General features: G+C 43.2%; 1 protein-coding gene across 1 annotated transcript; it reads right to left on the reverse strand.

Annotated features, from left to right (window-relative positions):
• Positions 1 to 729: 729 nt before the first annotated feature.
• MAD2L1BP (MAD2L1 binding protein) lies at positions 730 to 22,257 on the reverse strand. The gene is made up of 3 exons (XM_080667094.1): positions 22,162 to 22,257; positions 21,382 to 21,647; positions 730 to 3,183 (listed from the first exon to the last, which is right to left on the reverse strand). The coding sequence occupies exons 1-3, from the start codon at positions 22,205 to 22,207 to the stop codon at positions 2,671 to 2,673; spliced, it is 825 nt and encodes a 274-aa protein (XP_080523220.1). The 5' UTR covers positions 22,208 to 22,257; the 3' UTR covers positions 730 to 2,670.
• Positions 22,258 to 22,391: the final 134 nt, after the last annotated feature.

Raw genomic sequence — 22,391 nt, forward strand, 5'->3', positions numbered from 1 at the left:
CTGTAGATATTTTTGCCTTTCCCAAGTCCTTCCATATAATTTACATTTATTGAATCCTCACTGTATATGTAATGGGGGCTTGGGGAGAAAAACAACACAATAGTGACACCAGCTGTATTATTTCACTTCAGTCATGTCCCTTGGCCTCAGAATTAGCTGTGGAGAAAATAATTTAAAATGCTCTTGGCACTAAAAGTCTAGGCACCTAAGACAATCCCCGCCAATTACAGGTCTTACATGATGGGGTCCATCCATTTCATTCTCTTCAATCTTCAGATGTCTCTCTCTACCCCTTCCTTAGTACTATTCCACCTAAGTGGCAAATGAAGACCGAGGCAATGGGGCAAGGGGGTGTGAGGAGGGGTACAAAAAGGGTGACATTTACAGACTTCACTTTGCCATTGGCTACCACCTATTTACCTACCTGGGCCCCACAGCAGTTGCTTTTAAGCCCAAATGGTAGCAACACATGAAAGGCTGAACCCCACTGCAGCAGGGGCTCTTCACTTCCTGGGCTAAAGACTGGCTACTTCACACCCATCTCTGGAGGCCCCAGCCAAGGTCAAACAAATAGATGCCTTAGCAAGCTTGTTGTTGGGGAAGGTGGGATTTATTGTTAATATTAACTGATCCTTGCAGGGGGTGGTGTGGACGAGGTGGAAGAAGGCACAGAGGGGATAAGTGGAGATGGGAGAGATAAAATAAAATTGAAATAACATACAAAATATATATATGCACACACTGATCTTTTAATTTCTGAATTCCTTTGGAGAAGACTCATGAAATCAAAATGACCTGGGCCCCAATGCCAAGCCAATAGAGAAATGAGTGTCTAAATTACCCAGATAATTACTTTGTTTTGGTTGTCCAGATATTGTTTACGAAGCCTTTTAAAATCAGTATTTAAGGGTGCTGACATGGCTTAATGTGTCTTCCACCTCAAAATAATTTATAACTCCGTTTCAACTCTCCCTCGGTTCAGTCAGACCCCTCTCAGCCTGTCTTTTCCCAAGTGGGAGATATGGCCCTGTTCTTCTTCTGTAAGATAGAAAAAAACAGCCAAAATTCTAGCTGGTGGAATATGCTTCAGGTGGTCAGAGCACAGAAAAGAACCCAAACCTTTTGTTTTTATTGATTCCATATTTACTCCGAACCTATTAATGTCAGGTCCATGTAGGGAAACACGATATGAAGCCAGAAAGAGGAGTCCTGCAGCTTTCTAATACTACCACCTTTGGCAGGGCAAATCCTGATTAATTATTTCACAGTAAAACCATGCAGGATTCACAGCAGTGTAAAGCATTCAGCCGCTAGTGCCAGGTTTGAATTCAGGTTTCCACTCTTGGGCAAGTTATTCAATCTACCCAAGCCTCATCTATAAAATGGGGGCAATGTCAAAAAACAAGGTTTTTAGATTAGATAAAATGTATGTGAAGTGCTTAAAAGAGAGCATAAAATATAAACTATTTTCTTGACAAAACATAAAACATTCTTCTTAGAACATAAAAAATAGTATATATTTATACTGTTCCCATTTATAGACACACTCCTATCTCCAATACCAGCAGGGTGAGGACTTCCAAGAAATAAGCAGGTACTGCTTCCAAGAAATAAGCAGTACTGCCAATGGAGACAGGAAGGGCTGAATTCCAGAAGGAACGTTGGCCTCAGAGAGCTGATCCCAGAGGGCAATCCTGGGGCCTCAGCCTACAGTTAAATCAGATTTTGCAAAGATCCTCTCAGTTTTCTTTCCTTAACCTAGTCTTTCATCCCCATTCCCCTGTGTGACCTCTGCTCTAGGCACACATTTTAAGGGTCAAAATCAATATATGACAAGGAAAGAATGTTGGGCTAGGATCAGGGGTCCTCAAACTGCAGTCCGCGGGCCACATGCGGCCCACCGAGGACATTTATCCGGCCCGCCGGGTGCCGCTGCCTGTCCTGCTTAGCAGCCGACTCGTTCCGGGCCCGCAGTGCGCATAGGAATTTGTTCATAGTGTTTTTTTTAAACTATAGTCCGGCCCTCCAACGGTCTGAGGGACAGTGAACTGGCCCCCTGTTTAAAAAGTTTGAGGACCCCTGATTAGCTAATGAGAACTCTAGTCCCAACTGACATCAAACTGCTACAGAACCTTGGCCAAGTCACTCAACTTCCCAGACTGGCCTGGGGCTGATAAAGAGAAAGAACTGGTGGTGAAAAACTAAAAATAAATAAATAAGAGACTAAGTAGAAAGACAAAAGACTCTAGCCTCAAGCCTGGAAAGTCTCTTTAAGCCAAGAGTTTTGGGAACATTTAATATAAATTCATTCATTTTATATGTAAATTCATGAGTCACACCAACATTTATGTCTCTGGTAAAAATTCTGAAAGGCCACAGAAAAAGGACACCTCCATAATAGTGTCTATGGGCCCACATTTGCTTTCCAACCCCAAACAGTAAAGTTTGACCCAGTCAACCTTTGGTTCACAGAGATGTTGTTCAATGATGATGATTATAGTCCCAGTCACACCATCAGCTCACCAGGAAGTCTGAGAAGGGGAAGCAGGCAGCCAGGACAGAACCTTCCTCTCATCAGGAAGCAACTGTACTTCCAAGCAAGAGACAGGTGACTTGGTGCCAGAGAAGGAAAGATAATTTAGCCATTGTGTTCTCAAGAAGCAGCCCTATTCACTCATGAAAGCCTTTCAATGTCACTGGTGCCTGGAACCAAATGTAATCCTCCCAGGCTGTGACTGGGATGGAGGATCTGCCACAGGACAGGGTCACAGTCAGTTTGTGGCCCCGTATGGGCACTCTGTAGTTTAGCTTGGGTCGAAACCAATCTTCTCCACAGTCGCGGTGCCCCTGTGCCATGACAATGGTGCCCATGAGTGGAGGAGCCTGAAGCTCACTGAAGGCATCAGCCATAAAAATGGCTCGGAAGATAAGGCGCAAACAAGCTGCTGTGCTCACCCTCTGGTCCACGTTGTTGGGGGCCAAGCGGGACAAGTCAAGCTCATAGAATTCTTTGGGATTTAGAACACTGCCCCCAAGGAGGATCAGCACTCGTGGTACTAGTGTCCGGGCAAAGAGACTCTCTAGGTGGCTGAGGACACTCTCCAGTTCTTCCAGGGTTTGTTGGCATTTCCTGCTGCTTGCCTCAGTGATGACCCAAGGTTTCTTCTTCACCATGTCCTCTGCCTATGGAGACAAAGACTTGTGAGAGAGAAGGCAAGGTAGGGAAAGCTAGTGACCTTTGAAGAACCCTGTTGGTTGGGATATAGTAGACTATGGGACTGGATTTCCAGTTCAATGAACTGCCACAGCTAAGACACTGGGTTTTATCAGAGGGCAATATATCAAAAAGGAAAATACATTCTTTGTACAAAACCGTACCGTCCCACACTTAGAAGACAGTGTTTTGAAGTAGGAGGGCATTCAGAAATAAGCAACTAACACAGTCAAGATTTGGTGGCATAGTAGGTGGCAAATTTTGCTATAATGGGAGTGATAACAGGAATGAAGATTATGTAGTTTAATAAAGGTGATTCTGGAGTTGGTCTTCCAATTAAACATGGCAAATTGAACACATTCTTATTTGTGCTCCCATATGAAATACTACTAAATGAAAGAAAAAGAAAAGAGAGAAAGTAGGAAGGAGGAAGCAGGAGGAAGGGAGGGGAGAGAAAGAGAAGGAGGATACCCATGAGCAAAGAGACCTGGAGATTAGACAGCAGTGGCCAAAGGCAACAACACATTTTTGAAGGACAGAAAGCAGATGAAAGAGTTCAAGTGTTGACAGAGGGGACTCCCGTGAAAAACAAACTGACTCACACAGCAGAAACTCAGAAAGGCTCAGGAATTGTCTAGGCACTGCAAAAGGCAAGAGTGAACGCATGGGGACTGAGTGATAAAAACATGAGGACCCTTAAATCGCCTGCCAAATTCCTCCACCCAGAGAGAACACTTTCCTACTGGGGATTAAAAATGGCGGCAGAGCCCTAGCCAATTTTGCTCGGTAGATAGAGCGTCAGCCTGCGGACTGAAGGGTCCTGGGTTTGATTCCAGTCAAGGGCACATGCCCAGGTTGCGGGCTTGATCCCCAGTGTGGGGTGTGCAGGAGGCAGCCAATCAAGGATTCTCTCTCATCATGGATGTTTCTATCTCTCCCTTCCTCTCTGAAATCAATAAAAATATATTTTTAAAATAATAAAAAATAAAATAAAAACGGGGAAAACCAAGATGGCGGCATAAGTAAACACCTGAAATTGCTGCCTCGCACAACCACTTCAAAACTACAACTAAAAGACAAAACGGACATCATCCAGAACCACAGGAAGGCTGGCTGAGTGGAAATTCTACAAGTAGAAGGGAAGAGTAAAGCACACTGAGACTCAGAGTAGATGCGGAAGTAAAGTGCACAGGTACGGAGGCGCACGCGCAGAAAGGGCTGGCAACTGAGTACGCGGTTGTCTTTTTCAATTGGGAGGGAGACAAAAGCTCCTGACTCTGAGACTCTGGGGACCCAGACTCATACGGGGAGAACTCGAGGGCGGCTTTCTCTCAGAGGTGCTTGCAGCAATTACTGCGGAACACTGAGACCCGGGCCTCTTAGGGCAGGGCTGAGAATCAGCCATAGCTGTTTGCTCCGCCCTGGTGATTCCCTGAGACCCCGCCCCACCCAAGCTGTGCACAGAGGCTTTTGCATATGAATGGCCTGGCCCTTTGCAATCCAAAATTACCTAACAAACTGCAGCTGGGTCAGAGAGCCCCAGAACTTCCAAAAGAAGGCCCAAGGCTCCACAGCAGCTTGCATTACTTCACAGCTGGGCCTCATATGGGCACCTCCAAACCCCAAACAAAGAAGAGGAATCTGCAGATCTCTCCATAGTTCCTGCTGGGTGGCCTCAGGCACAGGCTAAATTTGCACCTCCTTGGAGATCCAAGAGCCAGTGTACCAAGTGGTCAGAGTGGTACCATCCAGATTACAACTACTCAGATCCATAAGGAACACAATCGGGGCAGACTCAGTGAGCACCAAAGCCCCACTGAAGCAAGTCTTGCCCCATAAGGGTGTCTCCAGCACAGAAGTTCTCCCATCGTAGACACAACTGATCCTCAGAGTCAATTGGCCTGGAGGTCAATTCCTCCCAGTGATACCAACAACAATCAAGGCTTAACTACAACAAGACTGTGCATACAGCCCACAAAGGGGTGAACCAAGAGTGTCCACCTCAGGTAATTGGGAAGGCTGAGCCACTGGACCCTATAGGACACCTAGCACACAAAGCCACTCTATCAACACAGGGAAGCCGCCAAAATGTGGAGACAAAGAAACAGGTCACAAATGACAGAAATGGAGGAAAGCAAACTACTGGATATAGAGTTCAAAACCACGGTTATAAGGTTTTTCAAGAATTTTCTAGAAAAGGCCGATAAATTTAGTGAGACCCTCGAGGATATGAAAAAGGACCAACTAGAAATTAAGCATACACTGACTAAAATAAAGAATAATATACAGAGATCCAACAGCAGACTAGAGGATCGCAAGAATCAAGTCAAAGATGTGAAATACAAAGAAGCAAAAAATACCCAACCGGAAAAGCAAAAATATGAAGATAGTGTAAGGAGCCTCTGGGACAACTTCAAGCGTACCAACATCCGAATTATGGCGGTGCCAGAAGAAGAGAGAGAGCAAGATATTGAAAACCTATTTGAAGAAATAATGACAGAAAACTTCCCCCACCTGGTGAAAGAAATAGACTTACAAGTCCAGGAAGCACAGAGAACCCCAACAAAAGGAATACAAAGAGGACCACACCAAGACACATCATAATTAAAATGCCAAGAGCAAAAGACCAAGAGAGAATATTAAAAGCAGCAAGAGAAAAACACTTAGTTACCTACAAGGGAGTACCCGTACGATTGTCAGCTGATTTCTCAACAGAAACTATGCAGACCAGAAGGGAGTGGAAAGAAATATTCAAAGTGATGAACAGCAAAAACCTACAACTGCCCTGACCAGTTTGGCTCAGTGGATAGAGCGTCGGCCTGCGGACTCAAGGGTCCCAGGTTCGATTCCGGTCAAGGGCATGAACCTTGGTTGCAGGCACATCCCCAGTGGGGGGTGTGCAGGAGGCAGCTGATCAATGTTTCTCTCTCATTGATGTTTCTAACTCTCTATCCCTCTCCCTTCTCTCTGTAAAAAAATCAATAAAATATATATATTTTTTTAAAAAAAGAACCTACAACCAACATTACTTACCCAACAAAGCTATCATTCAGAATTGAAGGTCAGATAAAGAGCTTCACAGATAAGAAAAAGCTAAAGGAGTTCACCACCGCCAAACCAGTATTATATGAAATGCTGAAAGGTATTCTTTAAAAAGAGGAAGAAGAAAAAGGTAAAGATAAAAATTATGAACAACAAATACATATTTATCAACAAGTAAAACTAAAAATCAAGTGAATAAAAAATCTGACGAACAGAATAAACTGGTGAATATAATAGAATCAGGGGCATAGAAAGAGAGTGGATTGACAATTCTCGGTGTGGGGGGTGCGGGAAGAGACTGGACAAAAATCGTACACCTATGGATGAGGACAGTGTGGGGGTGGGGTTAAGGGCAGAGGGTGGGGTGGGAACTGGATGGGGGGAGCTATGGGGGGGGGAGAGGAACTGTAATAATCTGAACAATAAAGACTTATTAAAAATAAATAAATAAATAAATAAAAATGGCAGTAGAGTAAGTGGATGCTGCATGGACACACTCCCAGGACCAAACTGGAATTACAACTAAAATACAGAAAAACTTCCTGGATAATCAATGGAAGACTCACTGGAGAGAACTCTGATAACCGAGGACGGAAAGTGGAGACTACCGTGTTTCCCTGAAAATAAAACATCCTCCGAAAATAAGACCTACTCACAGGTTTCCTTCTGAGTGAAATATAAGGCATCCCCCGAAAATAAGGGCCCCAGGCTCTGTCTCAGAATGAAAATTAATTTACCGTAAACTGGTCGCTAGGGCCGCCCCGACTGGCGTCTAGCAACGAGTGACGTTACACGGAGTCCTGACGTCACTGCTGTGTGGAGGCAGAGCGGAGGTCGGAGTGAGCGGTGAGCACGGGGCAGGAGAGAGGAGGAGACTTTCGAAGATTCGTGTAGAAGAACAGGAGGATTAGAGCGGACGGGACACGGCAAAGGTGGTGAGTGCTGGTCTGTCTCTGGTGACCACTACCTGATGCTCGCGGCCGCCTTCATGATGACTGAAGGTTCTCAGTCAGTGGCAGACCCTGCTCCAGCCCAGATCCAGGCCCCAGCAAGCCCAGTGACAGTCCCCATGCAGGCCCCAGGGGGTAAATGTCTGATAAAGGGGTAGGGGGGATGTCTGGTGAAGGTGTTCAGTGGCACAGGGGTGGGGGGAGGGGGATCACTTAAAATGACACAGGAGGATCAGAGGGGGCAATCAAAATGACACAGGAGGATCAGAGGGGACAATCAAAATGACACAGGAGGATCAAAAGGGGTTACTAAAATGGTAATCCCCCCTCTGATTCTCCTGTACCATTTTGATTCCCCCCTCTGATCCCCCCTGTGTCATTTTGAGTGATCCCCCTCCCCCACCTTGATACCCCAATTCCTTTTTTTTACCCCTAGAAATGAGCGCAAAAAGAAAAAGCTACTCTGTGGAGTACAAGAAAGGAATCGTGGAAGACTCTTGGGGCCAAAATCTTACTGCTTTCTGCAAAGAGAAGATGTTGAGTATCAAAATGGCGAGCAGAGTATGGTAACCTCATTGAACAAGTGGACAAGGGAAATGCTAAAAAGTGCAAGTGTGGATCAGGTCGGCAACCATTATTTTCCGAGCTGGAAGACCTGATCTGGGAATGGGTTGTTGACAGGAGAGCAAAGGCTTTGGTTGTGAATAGGGCTCAGATTCAAGAATTTGCCCTTGCAATGGCACCACAGTTTGACATAGCCCCCGAAGACTTCAAAGCATCACAACACTGGCTGGATAATTTCCTTCAGCGAAGTGAACTGTCTTTAAGAAGATCTAAAACACTGTTTAGGTTGGAAGATACTCAAGTTATTAAGCGAGCACTTGCCTTCAAGTCCTTTATTGATGATGCTGACTTCTCTAAATACAATCTTTCCAACATGATTGCTATGGATGAAACTGCAGTGTTTATGGGCCAATCATCTCAAACAACAATTGAACAGCGGGGTGCCTCCTTAGCGTACATTCCCTCCACTGCTTACAAAAGTGCACATGTTTCCTGTATTTTGGCAATTCGTCTGGATGGCACTAAAATCCCACCTTTAATCATTTCTAAGGGCAAGAAGGAAAAGATTAAACGTGTTTTGGGCGTTTTTATTCTTTTTTTTTTTTTAATATATTTTATTGATATTTTACAGAGAGGAAGGAAGAGGGATAGAGAGCTAGAAACATCAATGAGAGAGAAACATCGATCAGCTGCCTCCTGCACACCTCCCACTGGGGATGTGCCCGCAACCAAGGCACATGCCCCTGACCGGAATCGAACCCGGGACCCTTCAGTCCGCAGGCCGACGCTCCATCCACTGAGCCAAACCGGTTTTGGCGGCGTTTTTATTCTTGAAACTGAAAAAGCCTGGGCCACACAAGCAGTTATAAGGAAGTGGGTCGATTTAATGCTGCTGCTTGTTATGCGAGGGAGCCAAAGAGGTCTGCTAGTCTGGGATGCAGCCAGCACTCACCGTGCTAAAGACATGAAGACATTTCTTCACGAAAGAAAAATAGATCAGATAATGATTCCCGCAGGAATGATGGCCTATCTCCAGACTCTTGATATTGCAATAAACAAGCCATTCAAAGACAATTTGCGCATGGAAATTAATGACTACATTGAAAATAGAATGGAGAGAAATCAGCGTGGAAACTTTGTGAAACCTAAACTGCAAGAAGTTGTGACTTGGGTGAAGAATTCATGGGAGAAAATCACTGACAGTTGCATTGCAAATGCACTGCGAGCAGGCTACCTTGACAAGAAGTACTCATTTAAAGACAGTGCTGTTGCTAAACATGAGAGATTTGGTCCACTGATTCTGAAAGAAATGGAATCACAAGAAATTCACCAGGAAATTCAGGAATTGGATTGTTATGATGATGTTCCAGAAGATGATGACATGATTGTCATTGAATAAATGAGTAAATTCTTGATACTGTAGGATTCACAGTTTGTCTGGTTTGTGTTGACAACTACCGTACTACCGTACCGTATACAGGTAATAAATTTCCTTTATTTTCATTTAACAATAAATGTGTACCGTATTCTTCTTCATGGAAAAATAAGACAGCCCCTGAAAATAAGACCTAGTGTGTCTTTGGGGGCAAAAATTAATATAAGGCACTGTCTTATTTTCGGGGAAACACGGTACATAGAGACAGATCAGAGGGGCAGAGGCATGAAAGGGCTGGCCAGGCTCCCACAGACAACTGAAGTTCCGGAGAGATATCTCAGCAGTCAGGAGTTGCCTGAGAACTCTGGAGTCTAATCCCCAAGCTTGGCACCCCCAGCAGAGAACACCAGAACTGAGAAGAGTGACCACATAACCTCTGGCTGTGAAAAGCAGGGTTGCTGTTGGCCAGGGAGAGATGGCTAGGAATTCAGGCACCCTCTTAAAGGGCCAATGTACAAAATTCCATCAAGCCACCCACCTTGTGCTCCAGCAGAGGGAAGGCAAAGTGGACTGGAGCTGTGTAAGCAGAAGCCAGGATTGGGGGGCTTTGGGGTTAGAGCTCAGAAAGCAGACACCCCAGTTTCGTGGGCTGAGTCATTCCCTCATGCAGCGGAGGTCATTTCTCATGCAGACAATAGCTACCTAGGCAGTTTTGCCTGGGGGGAAGACAGCTGACCACTCTATTGGAAAACACCTTGCCTCACAGTGCAGAGTTTCTGAGACCCATTAAGAGGCTAAGAATACAAAGTAGCCACAAGGCAGAAGCAATTGCCCCACCCCATTGAAAAAACTTTTGTCACACTTGTGGACGATTGCCTGAAGGCAATTCAAGTCTGTAGGCAGAGGGAGTGTCTGGAGGATTTGAGTCTCTGTCTGATCTAGTCAGAAACAGCTTTTGACACTGTCCTGCACCGGAGATTGAGAGGCATAGCAGATCTACCTAATAAAGAGTCACAAAACGAAACAGGCAGCCAAAATGAGGAGACAAAGAAACAACCCACAAATGAAAGAACAAGAGAATTCTCCAGAAGAAGAGATAAATGAAATGGAAATAAGAAATTTATCTGCGAAACCGGTTTGGCTCAGTGGATAGAGCGTCGGCCTGTGGACTGAAGGGTCCCGGGTTCGATTCCGGTCAGGGGCATGTACCTTGGTTGCGGGCACATCCCCTGTGGGGGGTGTGCAGGAGGCAACTGATCGATGTTTCTCTCTCATCGATGTTTCTAACTCTCTATCCCTTTCCCTTCCTCTCTGTAAAAATCAATAAAATATATATTTAAAATAAAAAAAAAAAAAAAGAAATTTATCTGATATAGAGTTCGGAATAATGATGGTAAAGATGCTCAACAGCCCTAGCCGGTTTGGCTCAGTGGATAGAGCGCTCAGTGGATAGAACATCAACCTGTGGACTAAATGGTCCCAGGTTCGATTCCGGTCAAGGGCACATGCCCAGGTTGCGGGCTCGATCCCCAGTGGGGAGCATGCAGGAGGCAGCCAATCAATGATTCTCTTGCGTCATTGATGTTTCTCTCTCTCTCTCCCTCTTCCTTCCTCTCTGAAATCAATAAAGATATATTTTTTTTAAAAAAGATGCTCAATAGCATGAGAAAAGATATAGTAACTATGAAACCAGAAATAAAGAATGACATAGCACAAATAAAGAACACATTGGAAGGAATACACAACATATTAGGGGAAGTTGAGGATCAAATCAGTGAATTAGTAGACAGAGTTGAAAAAAATCAATCAGAGAACCAAAAAGAGAAAAACAATTAAAAAACAGGAGGACAGCTTAAGGGAGCTGTGGGACAATGTGAAACATAACAATATTCAAATAGCAGGTGTGCCAGAAGAGGTAGAAAGGGACAGAGAACGGGTTTGAAGAAATAATAGCAGAAAACTTCCTGAACCTGGTAAAGGAAAAAGTCACACAAGTTTAGGAGGAACAGAGAACCCCAAGCAAGAGAACCCAAACAGGCCCACACCCAGACACATCATAATTAAAATGCCAAAATTAAAGAAAAAGAGAATCAGAACGTCAAACCTCAGGGAAGGTAGGGGAGGGTGAGGGTAAGGGGGAGAGATCAACCAAAGGACTTATATGCATGCATGTAAGCCTAATCAATGGACACAGACAACAGGGGGGGTGGGGTCATGAATGGGAGGTGGAGGGTAATGGGGGAATAAGGACACATATGTAATACCTTAATCAATAAAAAAATTTTTTAAAAAAATAAAAAAAAGAAAAAAGAAAAAAAGACTCTTTTTTTTAATATATATTTTATTGATTTTTTACAGAGAGGAAGGGAGAGGGATAGAGAGCCAGAAACATCGATGAGAGAGAAACATCGATCAGCTGCCTCCTGCACACCTCCCACTGGGGATGTGCCCGCAACCACGGTACATGCCCTTGACCGGAATCGAACCCGGGACCCTTCAGTCCGCAGGCCGACGCTCTATCCACTGAGCCAAACTGGTTTCGGCAAAAAGAGAGAATCTTAAAGGCAGCAAGAGAAAAGCAAACTGTTACCTACAAAGGAGCTCCCATAAGGCTGACACCTGATTTCTCATCAGAAACTATAGGCCAGAAGGGAATGGCATGAAGTACTCAAGGTAATGGAAAGCAAGGATTTGAAACCAAAATTATTATATCCAGCAAGGCTATCATTCAAAAAAGATGGTCAAATAAAGAGCTTTCAGGACCAAAAAAAAAAAAAAAAAAAAAGCCAGCACTACAAGAAATGCTAAGGGCCCTGACCGGTTTGGCTCAGTGGATAGAGCGTCAGCCTGCGGACTGAAAGGGCCCGGGTTCGATTCCAGTCGAGGGCATGTACCTTGGTTGCGGGCACATCCCCGGTAGGAGGTGTGCAGGAGGCAGCTGATCGATGTTTCTCACTCTCTATCCCTCTCCCTTCCTCTCTGTAAAAAATCAATATATATATATATATAAAAAAGAAATGCTAAGGGGTACGGGGAGTGTCTATTTGTGAGTGAGAGACAGCTATATTCCAAGGGACTGTTGGGGACTGCCACACCGGGCCCCCCTGACTGGGCAACCTCCACTGCTGCTGAAATCTCTCCTGGAGTGACCGGCTCTGCCGCAGAGACTGTGCCATCTTGAAGGGGAGAGTGGCTGTGATCAGAAGCCTAGCCTTACCTTCAACCAGGAAGAATCAGATACCTTCCGGGACCCTACAACCATAATACCCAGGGACCAGCTGCGAACCCACAAACACCGGGTCTCAAGCAGCACAAATACGTGGACTCAGACGATCTCTGCACCTTCTCACGAAAGGTCAGATTTCGCCCAGAGAAAGGTGAGGTCTGTGATCCAGGCTGAAGGGAGAAACGTGCGCAACGGGATCTAGCGGTTCAGAGGAAGTCTGCGCCCCACAAAATCCGCGGACGTTGGGGCCACCATAGTCCGCGAATGTGGAAGGGGTTACACAGGGCTGCTGACAAAAGGGAACTCTAGAAATCAACCCATAGCTGGGCTGGACACAAAAAGGCAGCCTGAAGCTTTACCAGTAAACCAGCTGCTCTGTGCCAGGGGAAAAAGACGTGCACAGAGATGTGAGCAGAGTCACACGCAGTGCCGGGGAGAAAAAGTCGCGAGTTCGCGCACTTACTCTGGCTCTTTTTTCTCTTTAAATCCTTGCTTTTCATTACTAAGCCCAGTATAAAATATCACCCAATTAAAAACATTCTCAGAGACTGCAGGAGAAAGTTGTTTTTGTGGAACCTGGGGATAAGAGTGGGGAGAAATGATCAGAAAACCAGCTCTGGGGCAGTCCATACCCCTAAACCAGTATTAAGTGCAGCAGGGAAAACAAATTCTAAATACTGGGTAAGAGAGGACTTATAGCCCGTATGTCAATACAGAAACACTGCCACCCAGGTGTTGAATCACAAACTGACTCTTGTGTAAATACAACCACAGGCAGGCTGAGTAACAAAGAAATACTGCCTGCTTGAAAACAAGATTGTGGCTTACGACACAGAGGAGCTGTGGAACGCAGGGAACTTCAAAACTGTCTTGACTACCTGACAGGAAACAGGCATGCCAAACAGAACAGTAGAGGAAGTACATGACCTTCGCTACTGCACATTTTTATTTTTTATCTTTTAGTTAAGAAACTAAATTTTTTTCTTTTTTTCTCACTTGATTTTACCTTTTTAATTATTATATTTTTATTTTTAATCAGTGTTATTACTACTATTATTTTACCCTTTTTAAAGTTTCATCTTATTTTCTCTTTATTTTATTTTATTTTATTTTATTTTATTTTGGGATTAGTGTTCTACATTCTATTTTCATTTTTCCTTTAGCATCATTTTACTCTATCTCAACTTTACCTTTATGCCAACACTCTCTTTCTCACTTTTCCCCTTTTGTTGTCCTGTTTTTTTTACTCTATTCCTGCTTTAGATTTTCTCTATTCCTTCTTTTTACCCCCTGTTAAAAATTCATCCTACTTATATAATTTCTGATACCCTGCTCCAAGTCCATACACACTTCTCTCTTCTCTTTCTTCACTATCCAAATTTTTTTCTCTCTTCCCTTTTGTTTGTTTTTTGTTGTTTAATTGTTTTTGTTTTATTTTGTTTTGTTTTGCCCTTCTTTCTCTCTGTCCTATTGTTGTTGTTAGTTTGATTGTTGATTACATTGGTGTTTTTGTTTGTGTTATTGTTTCTTTTTTTTTTCTTCTGTTTTTCCTCTCCTCGTTATTAGTTGTTGTTTGTAGCTTGCGTTCATATCTGGGTGTTAGTTGTTTGCATTTCTTTTGGATTAGTTGTTGTTCTATTCGAGTTTTCTCCCCATATAAATAGTTTTTCCCCCTTCTTTTTTATTCTCTTTCTTTTCTCTCTTACTTTTTTTCCTTTTCTCAATATCATTTTTGCACTCTTTTTTTTTTATCCCCTAATTCTTTTTTCTTTGGTGGCCACCTTTATTTGGGGTTATTAGTATCGTGAATACATTTGTGTTCAGTGCCTTGTGCATTGTGCCTTGTTGTGTTGTATTTTGTGCCTTTAAGTCAACACAGGAGAGAGAGCTACATAACCAGACAACCAGTGAGGAGAGATCATGGGGAGACAAAGAAACAGCCCACATATGAAAGAAAAGCAGGCAGCACCAGAAAATGAAGTAAATGAAATGGAGGCAAGCAATATGTCAGAGAAAGAATTCAGAGAAATAGTCATAAGGTCGCTGAAAAGGTTGGAAGACAAATTCAACAATATGTGTAAGAACGAAGAGGAAATGAAGAAGAACCAAGAAGAAATGAAAAATGACATCACTGCAATAAAGAACTCAATGGAAAGCATCAACAGTAGACCAGAAGAAGCAGAGGACCGCATCAGTGAGCTAGAAGACAAGGTAGGAAAAAATACCCAAGCAGAGCAGCATCTAGAAAAAAAGCTTAAAAAACAAGAGGACAGCCTAAGGCAGTGGTCGGCAAACTGCGGCTCACGAGCCACATGCGGCTCGCGAGCTGCGGTTTGCCGCTCTGTTGACTAATGAGTTTGCCGACCACTGCTGTAAGTTTTGACTTCAGGTTAAATACATTAGTACATTATTAAAATGTTTTGTTTTTTTTTTTTTTTTTTAAGTGTTTTTCCCTAAGGCAGTGGTCGGCAAACTCATTAGTCAACAGAGCAGCAAACCGCGGCTCACAAGCCGCATGTGGCTCGCAAACCGCAGTTTGCCGACCATGAGCCTAAGGGAACTTTGGGACAACACAAAACAAAACAACATCCGCATAATAGGGGTGCCAGAAGGAGAGGAAACTGAGCAAGGAATAGAAAACCTAGTTTGAAGAAATAATGACAGAAAACTTCCCTGATATAGGGAAGAAAAAACCCATACAAATCCAAGAAGCTCACAGAGTCCCAAACGAAATGAACCCCAAAAGACCGACGCCAAGGCACATTATAATTAAATTGGCAAACACCAACGACAAAGTAAGAATCTTAAAAGCGGCCAGAGAGAGACAGAAAGTTACCTACAAAGGATCCCCCAACAGAGTAGTGACTGATTGCTCAACAGAAACACATCAGGCCAGAAGGGAATGGAATGAAATATACAAAGTCGCCCTAGCCGGTTTGGCTCAGTGGATAGAGTGTCGGCCTGCGGACTCAAGGGTCCCAGGTTCGATTCCGGTCAAGGGCATGTACCTTGGTTGCAGGCACATCCCCAGTGGGGGGTGTGCAGGAGGCAGCTGATCAATGTTTCTCTCCCATCAATGTTTCTAACTCTCTATCCCTCTCCCTTCCTCTCTGTAAAATATCAATAAAATATATTTTTTAAAAAAAAAGATCAGAGCAGAGATAAACTGACATAGAGACCAAAAAAAACCAAAAAACAACAATACAAAAGATCAACAAAACCAAGAGCTGCTTCTTTGAAAGGATATACAAGATTGATGAACCTCTAGCCAGGCTCACCAAGAAGCCAAGAGTGAGGACCCAAATAAACAAAATCAGAAATGAAAGAGGTGAAGTAACAACTGATCCCACAGAAATACAAACAATTATGAAAAAAATACCATGAATAACTCTATTCCAACAAAATGGACAATCTAGATGAAATGGGCATATTCCTAGAAAAATACAAGCTCCCGCCGAAACCGGTTTGGCTCAGTGGTAGAGCGTCGGCCTGCGGACTGAAAGGTCCCAGGTTCGATTCCGGTCAAGGGCATGTACCTTGGTTGCGGGCATGTCCCCAGTAGGGGGTGTGCAGGAGGCAGCTGATCGATGTTTCTCTCTCATCGATGTTTCTAACTCTCTATCCCTCTCCCTTCCTCTCTGTAAAAAATCAATAAAATATATTTAAAAAAAAAAAAAGAAAAAAGAAAAATACAAGCTCCCAAAACTCAACCACGAAGTATAAAAAAACCTGAATAGGCCAATAACTACCGAAGAAATTGAAACAGCCATCAAAAATCTTACAGCAAACAAAAGCCCTGGTCCGGATGGCTTTACAGGGAAGTTCTACCAAGCATTCAAAGAAGAACTAAAACCTATCCTCCTCAGACTATTCCAAAAAATTCAAGAGGAGGGCACACTTCCAAACTCTTTCTTTGAAGCCAGCATTACCCTAATCCCAAAACCAGATAAAGCCACCACAAAAAAAGAGAACTACAGGCCAATATCCTTGATGAACATAGATGCTAAAATCCTCAACAAAATTCTAGCAATCAGATTCAGCAATACATTGGAAAGAGCATACACCATGACCAAGTGGGATTTATTCCGGGGATGCAAGGATGGTACAATATCTGCAAGTCAATAAATGTGATACATCACATAAACAAACTGAGAGACAAAAATCACAGTCATATCAATTGATGCAGAAAAAGCATTTGACAAAATCCAACACCCTTTCTTGATAAAAACTCTCAGCAAAGTGGGAATAGAGGGATCATACCTCAACATAATAAAAGCCCTATATGACAAACCTACAGCCAACATCATACTCAATGGGCAAAAACTAAATTCATTTCCCCTAAGAACAGGAACAAGACAAGGATGCCCACTTTCACCACTCCTGTTTGACATAGTACTAGAAGTACTAGCCATAGCGATCAGACAAGAATAAGAAATAAAAGGCATCCAAATTGGAAAAGAAGAAGTAAAACTGTCCTTATTCACAGATGATGATACCACACATAGAAAACTCCAAAGACTCCATCAAAAGAACTACTAGACCTAATAAATGAATTTGGCAATGTAGCAGGATACAAAATTAACACCCAGAAATCTATGGCCTTTTTACACACCAATAATGAATTCACAGAAAGAAAAATGAAAAAAACAATCCTATTTACCATTGCACCAAAAAAATTAAGATACCTAGGAATAAACTTAACTAAGGATGTAAAAGACCTGTACTCAGAAAACTACAGGACATTGAAAAAAGAGATAGAGGAAGACATAAACAAACGGAAGAACATACCATGTTCATGGATTGGTAGAATCAACATCATTACAATGTCCATACTACCTAAAGCAATCTATAGATTCAATGCAATACCTATTAAAATACCAATGGCATATTTCAAAGATCTAGAACAAACTACAAAAATTCATCTGGAATGAAAAAAGACCCCGAGTAGCCACAGCTATCCTGAGAAAGAAGAACAAAGTTGGAGGGATCACAATACCAGACATCAAGCTATATTACCAAGCCACAGTTCTCAAAACTGCCTGGGACTGGCACAAGAACAGACATATAGAGCAATGGAACAGAATAGAGAACCTAGAAATTGACCCAAGCCATTATACTCAATTAATATTTGACAAAGGAGGCAAGAGCATACAATGGAGTCAAAACAGTCTCTTTAATAAATGGTGCTGGGAAATTTGGTCAGATACATGCAAAAAAATGAAACTAGACCACCAACTTACACCATACACAAAAACAAACTCAAAATGGCTAAAGGACTTGAATGTAAGACAAGAAACCATAAAAATCCTACAAGACTCCATAGGCAGCAAAATTGCAGACATATGTCGTAGCAATATCTTTTTTTTAAAAAATATATTTTATTGATTTTTTACAGAGAGGAAGGAAGAGGGATAGAGAGTTAGAAACATCGATGAGAGAGAAACATCGATCAGCTGCCTCTTGCACACCTCCTACTGGGGATGTGCCCGCAACCAAGTTACGTGCCCTTGACCGGAATCGAACCTGGGACCTTTCAGTCTGCAGGCTGACGCTCTATCCACTGAGCTAAACCGGTTTTGGCCGTAGCAATATCTTTACAGACACAGATCTTAGGGCAAGAGAGACTAAGGAGAAAATAAAGAAATGGGTCTACATAAAAAAACACACTTCTGCACAGCAAAAGAAACCATCAACAAAACAACAAGAAAGCCCACTGCGCCCTAACCGGTTTGGCTCAGTGGCTAGAGCGTCGGCCTGGGGACTGAGGGGTCCCGGGTTCGATTCCGGTCAAGGGCATGTACCTTGGTTGCGGGCACATCCCCAGTGGGGGGTGTGCAGGAGGCAGCTGATCGATGTCTCTCTCTCATCGATGTTTCTAACTCTCTATCCCTCTCCCTTCCTCTCTGTGAAAAATCAATAAAATATATATTTTTTTTAAAAAAAAAAAGAAAGCCCACTGCATGGGAGAATATATTTGCCAATGTTATCTTGGATAAGGGTTTAATCTCCAACATTTACAGGGAACTCATACAACTTAACAAAAGGAAGATAAACAATCCAATCAAAAAATGGGCAAAGGATCTAAATAGACACTTTTCGAAAGAGGACATTCAGAAAGCCAAGAGACATATGAAAACCTGCTCAAAGTCACTAATCATCCGAGAGATGCAAATCAAAACAATGAGGTACCACCTCATACCTGTCAGAATGGCTATCATTAACAAATCAACAAACAATAGGTGCTGGAGAGGATGCGGAGAAAAAGGAAACCTTCTTCACTGCTGGTGGGAATGCAGACTGGTGCAGCCATTGTGGAAAACAGTATGGTGTTTCCTCAAAAATTTAAAAATGGAACTGCCATTTGACCCAGTAATACCACTTCTAGGAATATATCCTAAGAAAACAGAAACACCAATCAGAAAGGATATATGCACCCCTATGTTCATAGCGGCACAATTTACAATAGCTAAGATTTGGAAACAGCCTAAATGCCAATCAGCTGCTGAGTGGATTAGAAAACTATGGTACATCTACACAATGGAATACTACGCTGCTATAAAAAAGAAGGAATTCTTACCATTTGCAGCAGCATGGATGGAACTGGAGAGCATTATGCTAAGTGAAATAAGCCAGTCAGTGAAAGAAAAATACCACATGATCTCACTCAGTTATAGATAATAAAGAACATTATAACCTGATGAACAAAAAGATAGATACAGAGGCAGTAAAACACCGAACAGACTGTCAAATTACAACGGGAAGGCTGAGGGGAAGTAAGAGATCAACCTAAGGACTTGTATGCATGCATATAAGCATAACCAATGGACGCAAGACTCTGGGGGTGGGCGGGGGGGAGGGGCGGGTGAGGGCATGTGCTGAGGGGTAGGGGAGGCTGGGGGAAGGTCAATGGGGGGAAAAAAGGAAACTTATGTACTACTATTTATAATACTTTAAACAATTAAAAAAAGAAAAGAAATGCTAAAGGGACTGCTGTAATGAGAAGAAGAAATAGAGAGAAACCTAGGCATACAGAATTAAAATGGCAATAAATAAGTACCTATTAATAACCTTAAATGTAAATGGATTAAATGCTCCCATCAAAAGTCATAGGGTAGCTGAATGGATACAAAATGACCCAACTATATGCTGTCTACAAGAGACCCACCTCAGAACAAAAGACACACATGGGATGAGAATGAAGGATGGAAAAAAATTTTCCATGCAAATGGAAAAGAAAAAAAATTTGGAATAGCAATACTCATATATGATAAAATAGACTTCAAAATGAGGCCATCGCAAGAGACAACAAAGGCCACTACATAATACTAAAGGGATTGAGCCAACAAGAGGATATAACCTTGGTAAACATATATGCACCTAATATAGGAGCACCTAAATATACAAAAAATCTTCTAGAGAACTTTAACGGAGAGATTGACAATACAGTTATAGTAGGGGACTTTAATACCCCACTGACTTCACTGTATAGATCTTCCAGACAAAAAATTATCAAGGAAACAGTGACTCTAACGTACACACTGGATCAGATGGATTTAATTGACATTTATAGAACATTTTACCCCAAAGCTGCAGGATATACATTCTTCTCAGGTGCACATGGGTCATTCACAAAGATAGACCACATGTTAGGGCACAAAACAAGTCTCTACACGTTCAATAAGATTGAAATCATATCAAGCATCTTCTCAGATCACAGTGTAATGAAATTAGAAACGAACTATAGTAAAAACACTCAAAAACAGCCCTAACCGGTTTGGCTCAGTGGATAGAGCGTCGGCCTGTGAACTAAAGAGTCCCAGGTTCGATTCCGGTCAAGGGCATGTACCTTGGTTGCAGGCACATCCCCAGTAGGGGGTGTGCAGGAGGCAGCTGATCTATGTTTCTCTCTCATCGATGTTTCTAACTCTCTATCCTTCTCCCTTCCTCTCTGTAAAAATCAATAAAATATATTATTTTAAAAAAACACCCAAAAACATTCAGAAAGAAGACTTTTTAATATGTTTTAGGAGTCCTCCAAAGAGACCACTAGGCTGCCACCAATATCCTTAAAGTCTTATCAGAACCAGCCATGCATACAGAGCTTTTAGTGACTTATTCTTAAATATTCACCAGACACAGACTAAAAGCCTCTAACATGAAAGGCAAAGACCAGAACAAATAGGAAAAGGATTCTGAGAGAAACAGAAATACAGCAAGGAACATAGGAAAACCTCAAAAATAAAGTAATTGATATCTTCAGGTAAGAGAGGTTCATACAGACATGAAACAGGATGCTATTAGAAAGGACCATACAGGTGACAGGAGGAGATTTGACTTTGGGTGGTGGGCACAGGGTGCTATATAGATTTTGTAACTTAGGAATCCACACCTGAAACCCATATGTTCATGTTGCCCAATGTCACCCCCAGTAAAATTTAAAAATTAATTAATTAAAAAAAAGGAACATGCGGCCCGGCCGGCATGGCTCAGTGGTTGAGCGTCTGTCTACCTATGAACTAGGAGGTCATGGTTTGATTCCCGGTCAGGGCACATGCCCAGGTTGCATGCTAAAACCCCGAGTGCAGGAGGCAGCCAATCAATGATTCTCTCTCATTATCGATGTTTCTATCTCTCCCATTCCCTTCCTCTCTGAAATCAATAAAATATATTTTTTAAAATAAATAAATAAAATAGTCAAATAAGTCCCCCAGAAAGTAGAACATAAAAACAAAGAGACAAAAATAAAAATTTGGAGAGAAAAGACATTAAAATTAAAGGGTCAATACATGAAGTCCAAATGTAGCACAATAAAAGTTTCAGAAAAAGAAAATAAGGAAAAAGTGGGGAGGGTTAGACTATCAAAGTGACCGAAACCATGGGATGAAACACATTCCTTACAGCTGCTTAAGCTGACAAATCCTGAAGATTCCTTATACCTTCTTTTTAACCTTCCTCCCATCTAACAGCCATAAAGTCTCCCCAACAACTTTCTCGGACAGCCTGTGCCTACCTGGGGAGAAGATTTTCGGTAGAAGTGCTTAAGCTGTTCATAGGGCAGAGGGAGTTGCTGGCGTTGGTACATGACATGCTTTAGAAGTTCACAAGTAAATTGACAGCAGCCTTCCTGGCTTACAGGCCCGGGGAACACCACTGGCACCAGGCCAGTTCGGGGGCAAAAAGACTCCGAACGGTTGGTAAGTTCTTGGGCGGTGGTAGTCTCAAGTAGTTCTATCTGGGGGGCGTGGGTTTCCTCCGACTCCTCATACCACTCCAAATCTGGTAGGCGCGCAGAGGGACAAGAAAGAGAAAAATTAAAAACTCAAAGGCCAAAACCAGTCTTCTCATCCCATATTAGCACCCTAACCCCGAAACATGCACATTCCCTTCGCAAACTCCAGTGTGGGTGGAGGTGGGAAGATTCCTAATCCCAGTCGCCTAAAGTGATAAAAGTGACGGCGGGCGGTGAGAAAGCGGGGTGGGGGTGGGGGTACAACTTTGAGGCCGGGGACTGATGCTCAGAAAGTAGAGGCTCTGATCTGAACTGAAAGAACGTGTAGTCAAGCGGGCTCCAGAACGCCGCCGAGATGAAGGCAGAGTGGGGTGAACCAATGGGATCCTGGGCCGTGAGGCGAAGGAAGTCACTCTGGTCGAGCCAGAGCCAGGAGGAAAGACCAGGAATGCGGCAGGGAAGACAGGCCAGAAAGGGGCCGGGGATAAATGACGGGAGGGGGCGGCGGCAGGGAACAAACAAGTCCCCCAAGTATCCTGGGATTCGGACCCCATGCCTTACCTGGGGCTGCGGTCAAGGACCGCAATTCCGGCTCCGAAGCTGCCATCACGACCTCCTCTCCTCAGTGCAGTTTGAATAGGCGCCCCGCGAGGTATTATGGGAAGCCTGTGCTTCCACTTCCGGCAGGTTGGGCCGGAAGCCGACGCGGCGCCACAGTAGTACGACGCCGACTGTGCTGGGGTGGGACTTGAGCCTTGCGCTCCCTCCCTAACACTCTCGCACTGGTCTCT

This window comes from Plecotus auritus (assembly GCF_963455305.1).
Source record: "Plecotus auritus genome assembly, chromosome: 4".
Classification (NCBI taxonomy): domain Eukaryota; kingdom Metazoa; phylum Chordata; class Mammalia; order Chiroptera; family Vespertilionidae; genus Plecotus; species Plecotus auritus.